We start from the raw sequence: 23,562 nt of genomic DNA, 5'->3' as shown, positions 1-23,562 counted from the left end.
TCTTAGAGCAGAAACATCTTATTGCTGCAGGATAGTACAGGAGATCATAGTTTCCTTAGCCTGAAGCCATCTCGAGACATTTTCAAGATTTAAGAACTGTTCCCTCTATTTCCTTTCTTTTCTTATTCTTTACTTCCTTACTGCTTCCATCACTTCAAATACTTAAGTACTGAGTTTGGTTTCTACATATCTAGTCTCTCTCTCTCTCTCTCTCTCTCTCTCTCTCATATGGCAATATTAAGAATTTAAAACGAATTGTTGGAGTAGAAAAAATTACCTGTTAATTTTTCCTTTTTCACTTCTTACAGGGCATTTTTGGGACCAAAGGACATATTCCCATATTCTGAAAATAAAGACAAATACGGTAAACCAAATAAAAGAAAAGGCTTTAATGAAGGATTATGGGAAATTGACAACAACCCCAAAGTAAAATTCTCTCATCAACAGGTAAATGATCTTTGTAAGCATTGCTAACAAACTTGTAAGCATTATTGGTGTTCTAATCTAATCTGGTCAAATATCTTGCGTTGTCCTGCTGTTGTGAAAAAGTAGAGTGATGGCTCAGGTGACATAGGTGGGATAAGTCATGGCTCAATTTCATTCAATGGCAGATCAGACTGACAGTAATGTTGTAGTTTAGAATTGGCCTTTAAGGCTTTCCGTAATAAGTAGGAGTGAGGAAATTTTTTGGTATGATCAGTGATGTCAGTTTACTGTGGCAGATTTTATAAGTAGTCCTGGTAATGGTTTCATGGATATCGCAGAAATCATTATGTTGAAAAAGTTTTCTTGTGATTGTTTTCAGGTTAACGTTGCAGGTCTCAGCTTCTAAATTTATTAATTTTTAAGAATTAAGCTTCATGGTATCGTCAGTGATCTGATGGAACCTTAGCTTATTGGCCTTCTTTCCATTTACATAATTCAATTTTTATGCCCAAGCACTTTTGCTCGACAGATATTATCTTAACATTTCAACAAGTGATATCTTGGCACATGTTTTCCTTTACCTTATTATCTTGTGCTGTCCTGCTCCAGGGGCTGGAAGCAATATGGCATCTCCCTCTTATCCCTGCCTCTCTTCCAAAAGCCATCGCATAAGCCTACTGATACAGTCCCTTGTATGTGTCAGAGATTCCTCTTCTCTTGGCTCCTGTACAAATTTCTGCTGTCCAAATTGTGACTAGGCTGGGATTGGAAGCCCACGCAGGGTTACTTTATATCCAGATATATCACTTGTAAGCTGTGAGGAGCAGGCACCATCTTCTGTTTGTGTAGACAGTGGCTAGGACAGTGAAGCCTGAGCTATAATTGGAATCCCTAGGTGCTATTGTGAAACAATTTTCAAACAAGCAAGCAGGGAAGCACCAGCTTGCCACTTCCTACATCAGGAAGCCCTGCATGTGTGGGAGTGGGCTCTCCCCTATAAGACATCTCTTGATTCTATGTGTCTAGCAAGGCAGAAGAACATGATTGCAGGTGGGCTGGGAGTCTGGCCTTTGATAATGCCAAACCAGGAACTCTCCCTGACATTGTCTCCTGACCAGAGGTATGGTGACTTTGAGCAGGTGGAACATTTTCCTAGCATCTCAAAAAACCTTCCTGAGAGGCCTACAATTCCAAATGGAAAGACCTGAAGTTTGATGCAGTCGGGACGTATAGACTTTGTTACTTGCCCTGTACGAAAGCTGCTGCATGCATCTTCCTGAGTATGTGTTAAAGACTGAGTGCATCAGGGTGCATTTTAATAGCTGTTTTAGCCTTTAACGAACTGGTCCAAGGACAGCTACTGTCTTTGTAGACCTTTGCTATCTGGATTACATGGGGCTAGATGCTCTTAATCACTCCTTCCTCCCCTCCCCCCATTAGTTAATTAAAAAACCCTTTTTATTATGGGATATTGTGATGCTTCCTGGAGGTACCCAGGTTGTGAGGCACCTCACCACCACCTCCCCTTAATGTGAGGTAGCCTTGTCTTTGCCTGACACGAGTCAGTCCCTGACTCCACTAATAATGGGCAACACAACTCATTCTGCGCAGGCTCCTCTGTCGTTCTGCAGGCTAGCAATAGTCAAACTCTAACCTCTGAGCGTCTCCTTGAGTGTCCAGCCCCTGTTCCACTGTATGCTCCCAATATTCACAGATACACTGTTCTCAAAGAAGTTATACACTCCAATTTACTAGATTAGCTTATGATCACTGCTCCATTTAATACACAGAATTTAGATGTGTTTGATATAGTAAAAACAAAAGTTGATTTTAAAAAAGAGGAGAGATTCAAATGATAGTAAATAGAAATATAGGGAACAAATGGTTACATATACAATAAAATTATAATATGCTTTCTAGTACTTTGACTTCAATAATTTCATGTCTTATAAAGCAAAGTTCATCCCACAGATCTTTCAGCTAGGCCTGGCTGTGATCCTTTTTTCCTTAAACAAAACACATTGCTACCTTGTCCCTTAGATAAAGAATACTGTCTCTCTTTGCAGCCTCTGATATATCAAAATAGTCCCTTGATCAGCCTTCATAAACTGGACAGCGTCCTGCAGTGGGCTTATTCAGCTGGGTGGCATGCTGTGCATTATGAGCTTACAGAGGTACCTTATATCTGTTGATCTATATATGCTTCTCTGTATCGCACTGCAACAGTTCTCTCTTTTGAGGATATTCCTCTAGCTCAGCGGTTCTTGAAATTCATTACACTGTGACCCCTTTTTGACAACAAAAATTACTACAGGACCCCATGCAGGGCTGAAACCGAAGCCCAAGCCCCACCACCCTGGGCCTGAAGCCAAAGCCTGAGCCCAGTTGCTCAGGGCTGAAGCCCTCAGGCTTTGGCTTCAGCCCCAGACTTGAGCCCTCGCAAGTCTAAAGCCTGCCCTGCTAACCCCATTAAAATGGGTCATGCCCCACTTTGAGGTCACAATCCACAGTTTGAGAATCACTGCTCTAGCTTACTCTACAAGAGTGAGAATCCAGGGCAGATGGTATCTTTAGTAAAGAAAAAGCTGTTACCTTCTTATCTTGATTCTTGGATACTCACTTATACTCTTACCACGCAGTTAATTTTTTATTTTCATTTATTTGTATTGCAGTAGCACCTAGGAAAGCAGTTAAGGACTACTTCTGCTACAAGCGCACACTGTAATACAAACATCTTTGTCCCCAAAGAGCTGACAATCTGAGATAAGCGACAATAGATGGATACAGACTCATGAGGGAGCACAAAACTGGAAGTCAGTGGTTTCAGCACACCAATTGTCTAACTGCTAAGTTGTTGTTTTTTTGTAGGCATCTTGGCAGGAGAGAATCTCGGAGGGAGTTGAAGGGGGTTATCAGGTGACTTTCTTGATGTTTATGGAGCACCCTTCCCATGCTTTAGGAGAAAGCATGAAAGTGCTTTTTTGAAAATGTTACAAGTTACTGAAGGCTGTAAACGTTGGCAGAACAGAGGTGGGAGCTCTTGATAGCTTATGAGCGATGGTACTGGGGGTGGGGATAGGCAATGAAGAGCCTTGAAATAAAGACACAAGTAGTTTGTATTTGAGGTATTTGAGATAGTGGGGAGCTGGGGAGAGATGCAAAGAGAGGTGATATGGTCAAAGTGACCAGCCAAGAGAGTGATTTTGTAGCAATATGCTGAAGTGGGGTAAGACTGCATTTGTCAAGGCCAGAGATGATATTGCAGTACTCAAGATGTGAGGAGATGAGGGAGTGAATGAAGTTTTTTTAGCTGTGTGGATGGAGAAGAAACATCTTAAAAGATGTTAAGCAGGAAAAATCAGCAAGATTTAGATATGGCCCAGATATGAGGATCTAGAGGGCCAAGTCAAAAATAACACCAGGTTTACAGATCTATGACAGGGAGGTTGTTGGTTGTGGTGGTGTGCACTCTTACTGGGAAGAGGTGGGGGTGGGGTGGGGTGGGAGGATTAAGCATTCTGCTTTGGTCATTGTGAGCTGAAGATGACAGACATCCAAAAAGAGATGTCTGAAAGACTGAGATTTTAGTTTGCAGAGAAGATGAGTACAGAGTATTGAAGCAGATCTGTGAGTTGTCAGCATAGAGATGATAGTTGAATTTGGCAGTAGCCATTGGAATGGCATGCGTTCCAGCTGTTTTCACTGTTAAGTGTAACTGCTGAATGGTAGTGGAATAAGTTGGAATAGCTTGAAAGAGCTGTGATTGTGACAGGAGGACATCTGCATTGGATTCTCCCCATGTGTTTATCAAATGAAAGAGAGATATGCACCCTGTGATTCCAGTCTCCATCATTTCAACACAGGATTGTGTCAGCAGCAGGGCACTGGGATCCCCTACCACTATTGACAATACCCATAGCATGAAAGCAGTCTGTTGATTTAATGATGAATAGGAAAAAGTACAGGGTTAGGTAGTATCCGGTGTGCAAGTGTGAAGGGGCTGTCATAATATAATTCCCAATTCTGGACCTTAGCGTCCAAAATATGGGTATTAGCATGAATTCCCCTAAGCTTAATTTCCAGCTTAGATCTGATAGGCTGCCACCAATCAGGACTTAGAGTAGAGCGCCTGATCGACTCTAGTCTCCCCAAAAAACCTTCCCTGGGGGTCCCAAGACCCAAATTCCCTGAGTCTCACAACAAAGGGGAATAAACCATTTCCTTCCCCCTCCCTGCTTCCTCCCCAGCTCCTTCCCGCCCTGGGAACACTAGGAGATCACCTGATTCAACTCCGTGAATCTAACACAAAGAGGAACTTTACCATTCCCTCCCTCAGGCAATACAGACTCAAGCTTCTTTGAGCCTTAACTAGGAGAAAACACTCAAACAGGTCTTAAAGCAAAGCTTTTAATAAAAAAAGAAAGAAAAAAGTAAAAGGTTTATCTCTGCACTTTAGATGGTAAAAAGTTACAGGGTCTTTCAACTTATAAACAATAGAAAGAAACTTTCTCCAGCGGAAACACAATTTAAGCTACTTCCAGCAAGTATACATATGCAAATGAAAAAGAAAACAAATTAAAAGACTATGACCGCCTTTTTACTTACAATTCTGAATAGATAAGAGACTGTAGCAGGGAGATTGGCAGAAACCTGGTTACACCTCTAGCCCCGTCCAGGACTCAGAGAGAACAAAGCCAAACCCAAAACCCACAAACAAAGGCTTCCCTCCCACAAGATTTTAAACTATCTTGTCTCCTGATTGGTCCTCTGGTCAGGTGTTTGGGGTCCCTATTTCTTAACCCTTTACAGGTAAGAGAGACATTAACCCTTAACTATCTGTTTATGACAGGGGCCTTAAAAAATATATGAAATCATTAAATTTTACAAAGATGGTATTCTGTCAGTGGAGTGGACTCAGTGATTGAGTGTAGGGCAAGTGAAGTAATTCCTGTCCGTTATAGTGAAAAGGTGGAGTGCAAGAAAGTGTGTTGTATAGATCTTTATTTGCTCTCTCTATTACCTGGTTTTCAGAAGTTTGAATTTTGCTGTATTTGTGCTCTGGAAGGACACAAACTATCACCGGGCAACCTTAACTCTGCATTAATCAAGTTTTTTGCCTCATAATTTCCTAGGGGTTTTTTTTTTTAATAAAAATATTTGTTGGTGGAAGTTTAATGGTCATTAAGGCAGTTGTAGTTCTCAGCTAAGTTTGCAATTGATGTGCTCTCATGACTAGGTAGTGATCAAAAGAGCTAGCTTTTATATAGTGCTTTTCATTAGTAGATCTCAGATAGGAAACTGAGGCACAGAGAGTGAAGTTGCTTGCTTACAGTCACTCAGCAGGCCAATGGCATAGCTAGGAATAGTCCCAGTCTAGTGGTCTTTTTAGTAGGCCACACGATTACTATGTGATTCCTCAGTGCCCCTATCAAAATGTATATTTTATTATAGTGGAATGGGGATAATAGTCATGCTTTAAAATATTTGCAATATGTAGTTGCTGACAGGGCCAGTGAGAAATCTCATCCATGGTTTATGCCCCAAAACCTTGACAGTTCTACTAAATAGTTGTTAATGGAACTTTAAGCATATGAGAAAAGATTGCTTCTCTAACCTCTGCCTCATCAGTTCCCTTGCCAACATTCCATAGAATCATAGGACTGGAAGGGACCTTGAGAGGTCATCTATTCCAGTCCCCTGCACTCATGGCAGGACTACGTATTATCTTGACTATTCCTGATGTGTTTGTCTAACCTGCTCTTAAAAATCTCCAATGATGGAGATTCCACCTCCTTGAACAATTATTCAAGTGCTTAACCACCCTGACAGTTAGAAAGTTTTTACTAATGTCCAACCTAAACCTTTGTTGCTGCAATTTAAGCCCATTGCTGCTTGTTCTGTCCTTAGGTTAAGAAAAACAAATTTTCTCCCTCTTCCTTGTAACAACCGTTTACATACTTGAAAACTGTTATCATGTCCCCTCCCATTCTTCTCTTTTCCAAACTAAACAAACCCAATTTTTTCAAACTTCCCTCATAGGTCATGTTTTCTAGACCTTTAATCATTTTTGTTGCACTTCTCTGGTCGCTCTCCAATTTGTCCACTTCTTTCCTGAAATGTGGCTCCCAGAACTGGACACAATACTCCGGTTGAGGCCTAATCAGCATGGAGTAGAGTGGAAGAACTACTTCACGTGACTTGCTGACAACACTCCTGCGAATACATCCCAGAATGATGTTCGTGGGTGTTTTTTGCAACAGCATTACACTGTTGACTCATATTTAGCTTGTAGTCCCTTGTGACCTCCAATACTTTTCCACAGTACTCCTTCCAAGGCAGTCATTTCCCATTTTGTATGTGTGCAACTGATTGTTTCTTCCTGAATGGAGTACTTTGCATTTGTCCTTATTGAATTTCATCCTATTTACTTCAGACCATTTCTCTACTTTGTCCAGATACTTTTGAATTTTAATCCTATCGTCCAAAGCACGTGCAACCCCTCCCAGCTTGGTATCGTCCGCAAACTTTATAAGTGTACTCTCATGCCATTATCTAAATCGCTGATGAAGATATTGAACAGAACTGGACCCAGAACTGATCCCTGCAGGACCCCACTCATTATGTCCTTCCATCATGACTATGAACCTTTGAGAACTACTCTCTGGGAATGGTTTTCCAACCAGTTATTCACCCATCCTATAGTAGCTCCATCTAGCCTAGGTTACATTTCCCTAGTTTGTTTATGAGAAGATCATATGAGACAGTATCAAAAGCTTTACTAAAGTCAAGATATCCACGTCTACTGCTTTTCCCCTCATCCACAAGGCTTGTTACCCTGTCAAAGAAAGCTATCAAGTTGGTTTGACATGATTTGTTCTTGACAAATCCATGCTGGCTGTTACTTATCACCTTATTATCTTTTAGATGTTTGCAGATTGACTGCTTAATTATTTGCTCCATTAACAGACGTTAAACTGACTGGTTTGTAATTCCCTGGGTTGTCCCTATTTCCCTTTTTATAGATAGTAAGTATATTTGCCCTTTTCCAGCTCCTCACTCCCCTTCCTATCCCAGTAAGCCAGTGGTTCTCAAACTTTTGTATTGGTGACCCGTTTCACACCGCAAGCCTCTGAATGCACCCCCTCTTTATAAATGAAAAACACTTTTTACAATAGTGTTAAATATATATATAAAATTCTGGAAGTGAAGCAGGGTTTGGAGTGGAGGCTGTCAGCTCGCCACTCCCACATAAAAACCTCACGATACCCGCTTTGAGAACCCCTGCATTGAGCCATTAATTGGCACTATAGAAACTGCTTAAGTGTAAGACTTTGCTTCCTGCTGTCTGCCTTATGCTTCTGCATACACATCACAGGCCACAGCTTACTGGAGGGCTGCATGCTACCATGGTTGTGTAGTCCAACCTGCACATTTAGATGAGCCCTTCATTCCCACTACTCACCTCCAGCTGGGACTCCTGCCCTTGCTTCAGCCAGGCTTTCCCAGCCATGCCCTAAGTCCACTGGGTCCACTCCTCCTCCAAACGGCTTCCCCACACTGGGGTGATGTGTATCTTTCTTTATTTTCTGGATTTTTAGATGTTTAAATTTTTGTATGTCCTTCTTCCCCCCCAACCCCCCATTCAGGCTCACATGGAAAGGCAGAGAAGAGCTCAAACACACCAAGACAGGGGTTCTCAACCTCTTTCTTTCAGAGCCCCCCCCCAACCCCAACATGCTATAAAAACTCCATGGCACAGTAGGGGAGGGAGAGTATTCTAGGCTTAGCTGTGTGGGGGATGGGGAGCTTCTGTCCTGCAGGGCTGGGAAAGAGCCTTGGGAACCCCATAGGATAGGAGGCTCAAGGCTTCTGCCCCTTGAGTTGTGGAGGGTGAGGTGGCTTAGGGCTTTAGTTCCACAGGGCTGGGGGATGCTGGGCTTCAGCCCAACGGGTCTCCTGGGGGGCTCTGAGCGGCCTTGGCTGGCTGAGCCCTTGAAACAACTCATGGATCCCTAATGGGACACAAACCCCTGGTTGAGAACTGCAGCCCAAGAGGGGAGAGGAATCAGACCCCTGCAGAGGATAAGGCTCCCGTAGGTCTTAGCACACACACAGAAGGACAGAATTCAGGGCTGACAGGCCTCTCCATTCATAAACTCCCATCTTCCCCTACTAGCCCTTATATCCCAATCCCTTCCTCCCCTACACCTATTCCCATTTATCCCCCAACCCTTGCTGCAGACCTAAATCCTTTTCCCCCTTATTACCACCCATTACTGCACTCCAATAACTCCCTGCCTCCCATTGAGCACTCATGTAATTTATTTTCTTTTCAGAAAGTTTAACACTTTCAGAATATTTTGCTGTACTCATTTAAAAAAAAAACAACAACCCATAAACGAACAGCTGAGAGGAAGTAGATTTTTCCCTATAATTTACAGTTCATTCTCAGATTACTGCCCAGAATAGGTTTCAGACTTTAAAAGTTGAAGTCTAAGAGGCTATCATTAATCTCAATGATAAGTTCTCAGATGAAAGAGAATATCCACTGGAGATGAATACAGCCTGAAATAATAGCTCTGAGATGTGTGAACGGCATCAAGAATCAGTGAATGTTTCCTTCCCCTCTCCCCAGTGCTGGAAAGTTTCTGATATGTGTCAAACACCCATTCTCAGCTCTTCATCTTAGTTTCAGCAGTGTTGTTGATGCCTGCTCTGAGCATATCTGGTCAGGTTTCCCACCTGGAGGGATAGAGTAGGGCTTCTACAGATCTCAGCTCACATGGATGTAGGGAGAGGAGACACCATCAGAAGCAACCTCTGCCACCCCAAATCTGGCTGACATGAGTGGAGGACAGGGATGTGAGTGTCAGACTCCCATAGATTGGCAGGGACCCCCAGATCCTGGCAGGCACACAGTAGAGGCATGGAGCAGGGCTCAAAAACCCCTAGGTGGGCAGTTACCCCTGGATCACAGGAAGGGAGTAGGGAGCATGGCTCAGACACCCACAGAAAAGCTACCCCCAGAACCTGGCTCACATGAGCAGGGGACAGACCACCATAGATGTGTGTGCACCACAACCTGAAGCCCCCAACCAGAAGGGGAATGTGGAGCTGACAGGCTCCCCTACCCCTATTCTTCAGCCCAGTCCTCCTGTGGGTAACCTCGAGCATTTGAGACCATAGGACAATGGTTTGAGCCCTTGTTTGATCTATATCTGTGAGCACAAATAGATTGGCAGAATTTGTCAACTTTGAGGAAAGCTGGTTTATTTTTTATGAGTGCTGTATCTCAGTCTTAACCTTACTATAGCAGAGCAGCCGCTCTGCTACATTTGAAAGAAGTGGCTTGAATGTTCAGAGGGCAGCGTTTATACTTAGGCCAGGTCTACGCTACGTGTTTAAACTGAATTTAGCAGCGTTAAACCAAATTAACCCTGCATCCGTCCACCCAATGAAACTCTTTATATCGATATAAAGGGCTCTTTAAACCGATTTCTGTACTCCTCCGTGACGAGGGGAGTAGTGCTGAAATTGGTATTGCCATGTCGGATTAGGGTTAGTGTGGCCGCAATTCAAAGATATGGCCTCCGGGCGGTATCCCACAGTGCACCATTGTGACCGCTCTGAAAAGCAATCTCAGCTCGGATGCAGTGGCCAGGTAAACAGGAAAAGCCCCGCGAACTTTTGATTTTCATTTCCTGTTTGCCTAGCGTGGAGCTCTGATCAGCACAGGTGGCAATGCAGTCCCAAATCCAAAAAGAGCTCCAGCATGGACCGTATGGGAGATACTGGATCTGATTGCTGTATGGGGAGACAGATCTGTTCTATCAGAGCTCCGTTACAGAAGACAAAATGACAAAGCATTTGAAAAAATCTCCAGGCTATGATAGACAGAGGCCACAGCAGGGACTCAGCACAGTGCTGCGTGACAAGCTTAACGGAAAGCCAAAGAATCAAATGGATGCTCATTGAGGGAGGGAGGGGGTACTGAGGACTCCAGCTATCCCACAATCCCCACAGTCTCCGAAAAGTATTTGCATTCTTGGCTGAGCTCCCAATGCCTGAAGGGTCAAAAACATTGTCGCAGGTGGTTCAGGGTATATCTTGTCAATTTACCTCCCCTCTCTCTCTCCGTGAAAGAAAAGGGAAAAAAAATCGTTTCTTGCCTTTTTTTTCAATGTCACTGTATGTTTACTGCATGCTGCTGGTAGACGCGGTGCTGCGGCGCTGAACAGCAGCATCCCCTCCCCTTCCTTTCCTGATGGCAGACGGTACAAAATGGTGGAAAACTGTCCTCATCATCCCATGAGTGCTCTTGGCTGGCCTCGGTGAGGTCGGCTGGGTGCGTCTTGGTAAAAATGGGAATGACTCCTGGTCATTCCCGGCAGATGGTACAAAAGGCTTGGTAACGGTCCTCATCATAGCAGCTGGAGGCAGAGCTCTCAGCCCTCCCGCCCCCGCCCTTTCATGTCTAAAGAAAAGATTCTATACTCCCTGGACTATCATAGCAGCGAGAGGCTGCGCTCCTCTCCCCCCCCACCCTTTGATGTTCTGCCTGGACTATCATAGCAGCTGGAGGCTGCCTCCCCCTCATTTTATCTTGCTAAAAAGTCAGTGTTTCTTATTCCTGCATTCTTTATTACTTCATCACACAAATAGGGGGGCACTTCCACATTAGCCCAGGAAGGTTGGGGGAGGAGGGAAGCAACGGGTGGGGTTGTTGCAGGGGCACCCCTAGAATGGCATGCAGCTTATCATTTCTGCGGGATCTCTGGGGCTCTGACACGGAGCGGCTGTGCTCTCTGGTTCTCTAGTACACTTGCCCCATATTCTAGGCAGGACTGACTCTATTTTTAGACAAAACATAAAGAAGGGAATGACCCGAGGAGTCATTCCCATTTTTGTCCATGTGCCCCCGGCCAACCTCAGCGAGGCCAGCCAGGAACAGCCATGACAGCAGCAGACGGTACAAAAGGATTGATAACCATCATCGCCAATTTCCGAATGCAAACAGTGCAAAATGACTGATAGCCATCATCTCATTGCCAATTTACAATGGCAGACGGTGCAATAGGGTTGGTAACAGGCTCTGCTACTTTGCAAAGGCAAGTGAATGCTGCTGTGTAGCACTGCAGTACCACCTCTGTCAGCAGCATCCAGTACACATACGGTGACAGTGAGAAAAGGCAAAACAGGCTCCATGGTTGCCATGCTGTGGTGTCTGCCAGGAAAAAGGGCTTGAAATGATTGTCTATCATTGCTCTCACGGAGGAAGGATTAAGTGATGACATTTACTCAGAATCGCCCATGATGTTGTTTTTGCACCATCTTGCATTGGGATCTCAACCCAGAATTTCAATGGGCAGGGGAGACTGCAGGAACTATGGGATAGCTACAGGGTAACTACCCACAGTGCAACGCTCTGGAAATCGACACTAGCCTTGGTACATGGATGCACACCGCTGAATAAATGTGCTTAGTGTGGCCGCGTGCACTCGACTTTATACAATCTGTTTTAAAAAAACAGTTTATGTAAAATTGGAATAATCCTGTAGTGTAGACATACCCTTAGTTAGGAATAGCTTTCAACCGCTAGTATGGCAGCTTTGGGCTCTAATCCAAAACCACTGCCCTCATGGGGGTGAAAATTAAGAAGGGCATTCTACTCTCATACAGAGGGGGTGAGTCCTAGAAGTGAGACTGATGCACAATATTCTCTACAGAGAAGGAAAATTAAAGGTAAGTGATTTTCCCTTTTCTCCTATATATTTCCATAGCTGTAGTGCTGTCCTTTCAACCTTCATTGCATCAAAGAATATTTTTGATTCATATGCCTTTCCTGAAAAATAACCATTTGCTTATAATTCACCTACTATTGATAGCCAATCTTAGAAGTGGATCAGGTTGTATCCAAAGAAGTTTTAAATAATGGTTGTCAGATTCTTGCATCTGTTGTGCCATTTAGTAATTCCTCAATCGCATGCATAAGGATGTGCAAGAAAATGCTTGTGGAGTATGCCCTGTGTTCAGCAGGGCCTAGGAAATGTCACCCTATGTTGGAACTGAGTTCTAGTGTGCTAAGGATATTACTCAGTTATATGTGGCTCAGAACTTTTCCAGTCTTTAATTAAATTTCAATGGAAACTTTTTAAAATCTTCCCTTGCAATGTTTGTTGTCTAAATACAACTTACTGCTAGTGCGTGGGAACTGGGAAAGTTATGTTTGAAAGGGTTTTTTCATTGTCTCAGCTGAGAGAAATTTTAAAATCAGTTATAGTGGAAAAAACTAGCTTTTTAAAAAAATCTGTTCTAATAAGCTATGGGACTACTTGAAACACAGGAAAAGAAAATTTATTTTTTAATTTTAAACCCAACCATCCAACTTTAATGTCCTTATTATTCATTACTTGAGTAAATTATGTGACTTCATAAATGTGGTAATATTTTTGTCTTAAAGTCTCATCCAACTGTTAACAACACTGTTAAAGAGACTGTTGAAGAAAGCTGTCAAGAGCCTACTGAGGGAAGTGAAGAAAAAGTAGGAACCAAAAGGAGAAAGTCTATAGTTCCCAAAGTAAGTGACTATATAAATTAACTGTTTTAGTATCTGTCTTGGAAATCTCTTCAGTTACAAATTTTAACAACACAATTCTACATATTTAGTTTAAATGAACAGTGCATTGATGTTGTGATGAAGTCTTCTTTTTTCAGGCATGAACACTGACATTTGTCCTTACGTAATTACTATTATGTATTAAGCCATTGTATATAATTTTGAAACAATTTCTTACAACTACAGAGACTTAATTTTTTTAAAATAATAATATACAAGTCAGATATTAAACAAGTCAGATATTCAAGATACATTTCAGATAAGTGGAAGGAGAAATAATTGTCAAGACCTATGTCTGTTTCTTTAAAAAGTCTGTCTAGTTAAACCAGTGCAAACCTCTAATGTGGATGCCTATAAACTTACTTAACCCTTACTTATATTAATTTACTTTGTATCAGTGTGTTACTATCAGTAATATAGTATAGTTTCTAGTATAGATGAGGCTTCATTTTTGACATGTAAGGATAAGAGTATAAATGACTTTTAAGTAGACTGACTAGATTTTTAGAGGGATACACTTCACTTTTGAAAACATTTCTTTCTGAAATTTCTACTTCAATTGCTGCTATAAATACCATCTAATATTGAGGAGGAAAAGTATTAGTGATTTCTAGTTCATTTAGTGTGTGGATTTGACATCACTTGTGTAGTCAGTTTTGCTGTATCCCCTTGTCACAGGGTCCACTCACCGCATGTGGTGCCGCCTCCTGGCAGCTCTGGGGATTAGCTCTTGCCAGGCACTGCCCTCCTCTGGTGGTGTCTCTACCCGTTGTCTCTTTCACACTACATTCCCAGAGCTGTAGCTTTCTGTTCGTGCCTTGGCCCTCTGGCCATGTCACTAAGTTACTCCCCTTCTGGGGAATTCAAACCATCTGTCTGCTGATCTCTCCAACACCCTACACCACTTCCCAGTGGCTGGCAGGGGAATCCAGGTCTGCCCACCAGACTGGGTTCCAGCCAGTAACAAGCAGCCAAGGTCTGTATGGTCCTACCCTTTGCTGCTGTTTTCCTGGGCTTCTTCCTACCTATCTGGTTTCCCCCTCTTTCTGGGTTTGCTAGCCCAAACTCCCTTCTCATAGGGAGTGATTGTAAACTACTGCCTTGCAGTGTTCTGCTGCTCACAACTTCTGGGCTTTATACGGGCCCCTCCTGTTCCTACCCAGCTGAGCCCATTTCCAGTTAGTGGCCTGCTCCCTATCATCTTCCTCAGGAGTAGCCTGGGCAGTTGATTGGCCTGCCTAGCCACTTTAACTCCTCCAGGCCTTGTGGAGTAGGCACCCCATCACACCTCTGTATAGTCATGTTTGTTCTCCTTTGTTTCCGTGAATGTTTTGTATGGAAGAAAGAGAGAGGCTGCTTTAAAAAAAAAGGGGGGGGGGGGGCTGAGTGTAAAACCACAAAAGTAGGTTTGGAAAACTGTAGGGAATGATGGAGAGCAATTTTAACAAACAATTTTAGGGTATGCCTCAAAAATGGAAGAAGTTTATATGTAGATTAAACTGACCTTGTTTATTAAAAACAACTAGGACTCCTTGTGGCACCTTAGAGACTAACATGTTTATTTGGGCATAAGCTTTCATGGGCTAAAACCCACTTCATCAGATGCATGGAGTGAAAAATACAGTAAGCAGAATATATATTATAGCACATGGAAAAAAGGGGAGTTGCCTTACCACGTTGGGGGGTCAATGCTAACAAGCCAATTCAATAACTTTTTGTTACAATTGAATTGGCTCATTAGCAGTGACCCCCCCAACGTGGTAAGGCAACTCCCCTTTTTTCATGTGTTATAATATATATTCTGCTTACTGTATTTTTCACTCCATGCATCTGATGAAGTGGGTTTTAGCCCACGAAAGTTCATGCCCTAATAAATATGTTGGTCTCTAAAGTGCCACAAGGACTCCTTGGTCTGTATCAGCAAAAACAACAACACGGCTGCCACTCTGAAACTTATTTATTAAATTATTTCAACTAAAGGTAGAAAGCAACTTGATAGCAATGAGTCTGTTGCAGCTGCTGTCCTTTTGGGTTCTTTTAGATTTCGATTAATATAAATTGTGAAATTTAGCGACTTTGGTTTTTCTATTTACAGTTATCTCCAAAACAGGATAATTTGCCCACTGAAGTTGAAACAGAAGAAAAAGAGATGGATGCTGCAAAGGAAGAAGATATCCCTTCAGAAAAACCCAGTAGTGAAGTATGTGAGATGTTTTTCTTTCTGCCTAAAGCAGATGTTTGGAATACTACATGCAAATTTTTCCTTCTTTATACACATTTTAGGCCCTAATGCAGGCTTAAGTATTTCCAGACTATAGTAAAATAAATTAATAAGGAAACCTAAAATGTTAATTTGTTACTAGGGCTGGTTTGAAAACAGGAATTCCATTTTATAAAAAATATTTATAAAAAATGTTTATATAAAAAAAGTTTTGTTTCAGTACAGAAGGAAACCAAGACCTGTTGAAAACCATGAGAAAACTCACACATATCACCCCAGAATAACCAGCAGTTGGATGGTTAGGGTGCTCACTTGAGATGTGATACACCCACATTCAGGTTCTTGCTCCATCAGATTTGGGATTTGAACCTGGTTCTTCTGCATTCCACTGGGCCGTTGGCTGTTTTGAGGTCTTTCTCTCCCTTGATTTGACCAGAAATTTCATGCTGGGTCTGAGAAATCTTCCTGACAAAGTTTAATCAAAACATAAGATGCTTTCAGAATTTCTGTTTGGACAAATCTATATTTTCCAACAAGAAACAGTTAATTGAAAAGTTTCTGGCCAGCTCGAATTATGGCATCCCTTTAAACATCTCAGGTTTTTAGCAAACATATCAAAAAGAAACACAATGAAGCAGCCATTATTATTTGTCTTTTGTGATACTCAAATTACAAGAACAAACATGTCATAAATGAGGTCTTGATATATTTTGATGTACTGCTGAAATATATTCAGTGACTTGATATATTTTCTTTAACCTGCTTAATTTAAATTCAGAGTTCCCACTAATTTTTATCTGGATTATTATTGAACACAAGCTGAAGTTCACTTTGATTTTTAATTTTTACAATCTTTTTTTACAAAATGTAAATCAAGAAAAATACGAAACATTTTGAGTAGCTCTTGGAGAAAATGAAAAAAAAGTGGCATTAATGAGAGAGGTACATGTGTGTCAAAGGGCCCGAGGGGGGTTCAGAAGGAAGTGGCAGAGGTGGGGGGAGTCTTGACTGGAAGTGGGGGGCTTTACCTGAGCATCAGGCAGCTTTGGCCCCAGGAGGCTTTTTGTTACTTGACAGCTTTGGCCCATGGATGCCTGCAGTTGTGGCCAAACTACACAGTGCATCCCCCTACTGGGCTCCTTGCGTCTGCAGGTTTTGCAGCTAGTGTGAATTGTGTGTGTCTTTTCAGATGAAATGAGCTTTGGTGGTGTGGTATAAAACCTTGCAAATTCACCTGAGTTTTGCAGCACAGCAGAAGCTGAAAGCTTGATGTATCAGAAAGCCAGCCAGCTGTATACCAAATGAGTACAGTGACCAGCTGCGTGACACAACACGCTGCTGAATAAAACTGCAGTGCTGGCATGGTCAGCCAAGTGTTGTTCACCAATATGGCTGGAGGTGGCCAGGAGATTGCATTTTGTTGCTTGGTCATTTTCTGACTCCCAGCAAATAATGTGATGACTGTTTTGTTTAAAACTGAGACTTTTTTTTTTTTTTTTAAGTTTTTGGCATACCACTGACAACAAGTGGAGTAGTATGTGTTCCACAGTTGGAGAATACTAAATTCTGAAGAAACCCAGCAATTTATTACTGTACTACAAAGATACATTGTTAAGTCTAAGTACAAATATTCTAAATTTGTTGCAGTCACTAACAGAATAATCATCTGACCATGTCTGGGGAGTGGCTTAAAATGTAAGGTCAAGTTCTTCTTAAATGTTTATATAACTGAAGTCAGTGGGAGTTAAGAATGTGTATCTGATCGCGGACTTTGGCCCTTAATTATTAGAGTAAATATCAAGTCACTTATACAAGTTGAATAAAGTTAATTAAGCTAATTTATGTATCTCACTTAATACGCAGTGGGAAACAAACACATTGGAAATTGAATGTACTAAATGTAAACTTGGTGAGTTCAATAAAATATGGCCATACATATTAAACAGAATTCTAATTAGTATTTAATTTGCAATTTACTAACGTTCGGAAAAGCCATTATACCGTTATCTGTCTCTTTGAAGAGGAGTGTCACTGATTCTTAATCCTCTACTACAGTTTTAGAAAGAAACTTAAATTGCCTAATATTGATACTTGATAACAGATACCTTCATGCGTGCATAATCTTTTACTAAAATACTGTATATAATAAATGCTATGGTAAAATGATCCTTCAAGCATCATAATAACTTAAACTAACTCTTTTATGTTTTGTTAACATTCTAAGTGTTACTTTTTCAGGGTGTGGTGAAAGCTAATGATGTACCTGTTCCTAAAGTTGCTAGAAGAGGGAGAAAAAGAAAGGTAACAATATACTTAATTTCTCAACCTATCAATCATTTTGTGATGGTGGCTTTCCTATTGGATTCTCACATTTTTTCAATAACAAATTATATTCCAATCAAAATTAATCTTCATTTGATTTTTGAATAAATTCAGAACTGTACAGAAGTATGTCAGCAATTCATTCACTTAATAAATCCCTTTAGAATACAATGAAAATGCCAGTAAATCCCATAGTCCAGAAAAGCCTTCTTTCATTGGAAGCTTACACAAAAACAGTGTACTAAATTCAAGTTTTTTAGATCTAAGGAATGTCTTCAATATGATTATCTCCTTGGGATTGATATAGATCAGAGAAAGCAAGAGAGATGAGACTGACTAATCTTTTTTTACATTATGACTCCTTTATTATAGTGGCATGGCAGTGCTACTGTAGTTAAGGCTGTGTCATGACTTTTGGGTTAGGGTGAGCAACCCAAATTTGGGGGCAATTGAAGCAGGAATTGTGGAGATACAAGTCCTGAGGTACTAGCCATTTTTCAAAAAGTTTCTAGTGGGCCTTTTTTTTTTTTGCAGAAAGCTAATGCTCAAAATGTGTAAATGCTCTCATTGGGTGCCATGCACTACCTTGGGTAAAAACTGATCAACTAAGTCTTTGGGGACCCCAAATTGTGAACAGTATTTAAGAACATGTTCGCTTATTTGCTTGCGTAAATATGCAGCCTGGAAGGATTACAGTGCACACTCTCCAGTAAAGAAAAAATAAATGAGAAGGTTTCTATGCAACCACTTTATGCTTGCCTGGGTAGTTGGAGGGATCGTGTTGATGCTGTTTTTACTGATGAACACACCGAGGCTGATGTTTTTTGTCTTGTGGGAGGAAAAGGAAGAGTTGCATGTGTACCTTCAAGCTGCATTAGGCATTATTTCCGTGCAGAATTATGTAGGTTATGTCAGTAGCAGGACATAAGGCTTTTATTACAAAGGGTATTGTCAGCAGTGAGGTGGAATATGGAAGAATTCAAATGTTTTAATAATGGTGAAGTGAAAGTGTAGGTTGAGATGTATCCTATAAGTGTTAAGGGGGTTGTAAAAGTCTGTGAATTAGTTCTTAAATTGTACACATGGTGTTCTTTCTGGGTAGTTGGCTAAGTATGTGTGTGTGTATGCTAGGATCTGGAACCTCCTGAATCTTAATGAGTTTGTGAATATTGAGGCATTTCTCAAAGAGGGCGTGGGCTAGCTCTTCCTCTTTTTTGTTTTTTGTGTGGTCCTTTAGTAATGTGAGGTGGAAAGATGGAATCCTATGAGTGAGAGTGAATGGATTGTAGAAGGTGGAGAAGAGGGTGTACATTTCAGCAACTGCTGGCAGAATATCAGCGTGTGTGTTAATTGGGCGTTACTGAAAGGGAACATTTAGTTTGCTTGGGCAACCTTAACTGTATTTCCTGGTTTTCTGAAGTTTGAGTTTTACTCAACTCAACGTTCTAAAAGGGGACGACCTACTATGAAGCAACTTTAACTGTGCTAATGCATTAATGTAGGTTTTTTTGTAATTTGAATTCATATTGGTAAGCACTTATTTGTACAAGTAGACCAGATAAAGTCAATGAAACTATTTGTGAGCAGTCACCAATAAAACTAAGGGTTTCACAATCTAGTCGAAAATTTGAGTCTAACAATTTGTTTTTGTGTTGGAATGCCATTGATTTCCTCTGAAATCTTCTCCCCTGTTTTGGTTTTTTCTTCATCTCTGTTTCATTAAAGATTGTTCTGATGCTAATACTTAATAGCTTCATGTAAGTAGGTGCCATTTCTCTACTCCCTTTCCCAAATCAATTTATCCCATCATGCTTTTAAAGATTTTTTAGTTATTCCATAAAAGAGAGTGCCTGTTCTTTGCGCTAGGTGCTCGTTAACATGTTTATAGTCAGTATAAATTGAGGATTTTGATCATCGCTGTTCAAAACAGGTTTTTGAGGAGTTATATGCTGTAATTCTGCATAGTATAAGCTGTGTCCAGTTTGATTTTTAGAAATTCAGCTCTGCTCCAGGGGTGGAGTAACCAAGAACAGGAAGGTAAAAATGTTTACAGTGCCAAAAATATGGTAGGCACGTCACACAACACACTGTCAATTTTCTTACCATCTAACTTTAGACAGTGAAAGGTTAGAGTAATGAAAATAATATTTTCACTCAGTTCTGCAAATGCTCTATTTTTTTAATTCTCTTTACAGGTAGAGTATAACACTAGTTGTGTAGTGCTTTCTATTATAAAACTTCTGTTGCTGTTGCACAAAATGTAATTTATTTTTTGAAAAAACAAACAAACAAACCTAGGAAATTACATTCCCAACTCTTTAAAAGTGTATGTAAGGTTGTATTAAGTCAAGCCCTCAAAAGTTAAATCGCATAATTAAGGTTGTCTGTGCAAGTCTCTCTTCTTAGGGTATTTCTACACTGCCAAAAAAAAAAAAAAGAGTATATTCTTAACTCAGGTTATAATAGCAGTGAAAACATGCCAACTCTGCTTTGAACCGGATCCAGCTTAAACTTGAGCTGTTAACAACTTGGCTTTTAACTTAGTTTGTGTCGTCTTTGCTATTTTAACCCAAGTTAGCTAACCCAGGTTAGCTAATCCAAGTTGAGAACACATTTTATTTGCAATATAGATGTAGTCTTTGAGTGTGCGATTTTGTGGTACAGCTGTAGAACTACTTAAATAAGGACTTAAACCTGAAAGAGCATTACTGTACAAGCAGGGAGCTTCCGTCATGAATGCTTATGACCAGCTCTACTTTTCTCTGCTCCTCATTATTCCTAGTCTCTACCAGTGTTTTTAAAAGGCACTCCCTATCTCTTCAAAGGGGCAGATCACAGACTGTGTCAGCAGCAAAAAGCTGTAGCAGCAGTGTATTTACATCTGTGGGTACGTCTACACTACGGGATTATTCCGATTTTACATAAACCGGTTTTATAAAACAGATTGTATAAAATAGAGTGCACGCGGCCACACTAAGCACATTAATTCGGCGGTATGCATCCATGGTCCGAGGCTAGCGTCGATTTCCGGAGCGTTGCACTGTGGGTAGCTATTCCATAGCTATCCCATAGTTCCCGCAGTCTCCCCCGCCCCTTAGAATTCTGGGTTGAGAGCCCAGTGGCTGATCGGGCAAAAATCATTGTCGCGGGTGGTTCTGGGTAAATGTCGTAAGTCATTCCTTCCTGCGGGAAAGCAACGGCAGACAATCATTTCGCGCCCTTTTTCCCTGGAGTGCCCTAGCAGACGCCATAGCACGGCAACCATGGAGCCCGTTCAGCTTTTTTTTTTTTTTACAGTCACCGTATGTGTACTGGATGCCACGGACAGAGGCGGTACTCCAGCGCTACACAGCAGCATTCATTTGCTTTTGCATGATAGCAGAGATGGTTACCAGTTGTTCTGTACCGTCTGCTGCCAGTGTAATTTGGCAATGAGATGACGGTTATCTGTCCTTCTGTGCTGTCTGCTGCTATCATGGGTGCCCCTGGCTGAGATTGGCCGGGGGCGCAAAAGCAAAACTGGGAATGACTCCCCGAGTCAATCCCTCCTTTATGGTTTCTAAAAATAAAGTCAGTCCTGCCTAGAATATGGGGCAAATGTACTAGAGAAGCAGTGTATCAGAGAGTACAGCTGCTCTGTGTCAGATCCCGCAGAAATGATAAGCTACATGCCATTCACAGGGGGTGCCCCTGCAACAACCCCACCCGTTGCTTCCCTTCTCCCCCAACCTTCCTGGGCTACCGTGGCAGTGTCGTCCCCCCCCCCCATTTGTGTCATGAAGTTATAAAGAATGCAGGAATAAGAAACACTGAGGTTTTAGTGACATAAAATGATGAGGCAGCCTCCGGTGCTATGATAGTCCAGGCAGGACATTAAGCAGTGTGGGGGAGAGGAGCCCAGCATCCCACTGCTATGATAGTCCAGGCAGTACAGAATCTTTTCTTTTCACATGAAAGGGAGGGGGCTGATTGAAGCTCAGCCCCCAGTTGCTATGATGAAGATAGTTACCAGTCGTTCTGTACCATCTACTGGGAATGATCGGGAGTCATTCCTATTTTCACCCAGGCGCCTCCAGCCAGCCTCATCTGAAGCCAGCCAGGAGCACTCACAGCTTGATAAGAAGGATGGTTACCAGTCCTACTGCACTGTCTGCCACTGGGGAGGGGAGAGGAGCGAATACTTCTCTTCACTGCTGCAGCATCGCGTCTACCAGCAGCAATCAGTAGACACAGAGTGACATTGAAAGAAGTCAAGAAATGATTTCTTCCCTTTTCTTTCATGTGGGGGGGGAGAGAGTAAATTGACGAGCTATTCACTGAACCGCGCCAGACAATGTGTTTGAACCTACAGGCATTGGGAGCTCAGCCAAGAATGCAAATACTTTTCGGAGACTGCTGGGGACTGTGGGATAGCTGGAGTCCTCAGTACCCCCTCCCTCCCTCCATGAGCGTACATTTGAGTCTCTGGCTTCCCGTTACGCTTGTCACGCAGCACTGTGTAGCCTGTAGAATTTTTTTCAAACGCTTTGGCATTTCGTCTTCTGTAATGGAGCTCTGATAGAACAGATTTGTCTCCCCATACAGCAATCAGATTCAGTATCTCCCGTACGGTCCATGCTGGAGCTCTTTTTGGATTTGGGACTGCATTGCCACCCGTGCTGATCAGAGCTCCACGCTAGGCAAACAGGAAATGAAAATCAAAAGTTCGCGGGGCTTTTCCTGTTTACCTGGCCACTGCATCCGAGCTGAGATTGCTGTCCAGAGCGGTCACAATGATGAACTGTGGGATACCGCCCGGAGGCCAGTACTGTCGATTTGCTGCCACACTAACCCTAATCCGATATGGTAATACCAATTTTAGCGCTACTCGTCTCGTCAGGGAGGAGTACAGAAACCGATTTAAAGAGCCCTTTATATCGATATAAAGGGCCTCGTACTGTGGACGGGTACAGCGTTAAATCGGTTTAACGCTGCTATAATCGGTTTAAACGTGTAGTGTAGACCAGGCCTGTGAGACTATGTAGCCTAGTAGATTGAGGGTTGTTCTGTCATTTCTGAGGTAGTTAGTTGAAGTTTTCAGTAGTATGCCTTTGTGTATTGTGACCAGAGAAGCCTTCCAAAAGAGGAAGAGAGAAAAAAGGACTGAGAACAGAGCTTTCTTCAAAGGGTACGTCTACACTATGGGATTATTCCGATTTTACATAAACCGGTTTTGTAAAACAGATTGTATAAAGTCGAGTGCACGCGGCCACACTAAGCACATTAATTCGGCGGTGTGTGTCCATGGTCCGAGGCTAGCGTCAATTTCTGGAGCATTGCACTGTGGGTAGCTATTCCGTAGCTATTCCATACTTCCCGCAGTCTCCTCCGCCCCTTGGAATTCTGGGTTGAGATCATAGTGCCTGATGGGGCAAAAATCATTATTGCAGGTGGTTCTGGGTAAATGTCGTCAGTCATTCCTTCCTCCGGGAAAGCAACAGCAGACAATCATTTCGCGCCCTTTTTTCCCTGGATTGCCCTGGCAGACGCCATAGCATGGCAACCATGGAACCTGTTTTGCCTTTGTCACTGTCACCGTGTGTGTACTGAATGCCGCTGACAGAGGTGGTACTGCAGCACTACACAGCAGCATTCATTTGCCTTTGCATGATAGCAGAGACGGTTATCAGTCGTTCTGTACCGTCTGCTGTGCCATTGTAAATTGACAATGAGATGACGGTTATCTGTCATTCCGTACTGTCTGCTGCTGTCTTGGGTGCCCCTGGCTGAGGTTGGCCGGGGACGCAAAGACAAAAATGGGAATGACTCCCCTGGTCATTCCCTCCTTTATGTTGTATCTAAAAATAGAGTCAGTCCTGCCTAGAATATGGGGCAAGTGTACTAGAGAACCAGAGAGCACAGCCGCTCCATGTCAGATCCCACAGAAATGATGAGCTACATGCTATTCTAGGCGGTGCCCCTGCAACAACCGCACCCA

At 42.2% G+C, this 23,562-nt stretch overlaps 1 protein-coding gene across 6 annotated transcripts in view; it reads left to right on the top strand.

The window, feature by feature from the left end:
- PSIP1 (PC4 and SFRS1 interacting protein 1) overlaps positions 1-23,562 on the top strand; it is an 81,962-nt gene that overhangs the window by 19,971 nt on the left and 38,429 nt on the right. For 5 of the 6 annotated variants that reach the window (XR_004000983.1, XM_030567239.1, XM_030567240.1 and 2 more), the window contains 4 exons: positions 309-447; positions 12,887-13,003; positions 15,138-15,242; positions 17,502-17,564. Coding sequence is in view for 5 of the 6 variants with exons in the window: in XM_030567239.1 (XP_030423099.1) it covers positions 309-447; positions 12,887-13,003; positions 15,138-15,242; positions 17,502-17,564 (424 nt within the window). In the remaining variant the exon portion in view is untranslated. Of the gene's footprint in view, positions 1-308; positions 448-12,105; positions 12,169-12,886; positions 13,004-15,137; positions 15,243-17,501; positions 17,565-23,562 lie in introns of those variants that run through there. The other variant, XM_030567241.1, reaches the window with a different exon arrangement.

The sequence above is a fragment of the Gopherus evgoodei genome, chromosome 6 (assembly GCF_007399415.2).
Source record: "Gopherus evgoodei ecotype Sinaloan lineage chromosome 6, rGopEvg1_v1.p, whole genome shotgun sequence".
In the NCBI taxonomy this organism is placed as follows: Eukaryota; Metazoa; Chordata; order Testudines; family Testudinidae; genus Gopherus; species Gopherus evgoodei.
The sequence above is the reverse complement of the archived record's forward strand: the minus strand, read 5'-3'. Positions and strand labels throughout refer to the sequence as shown.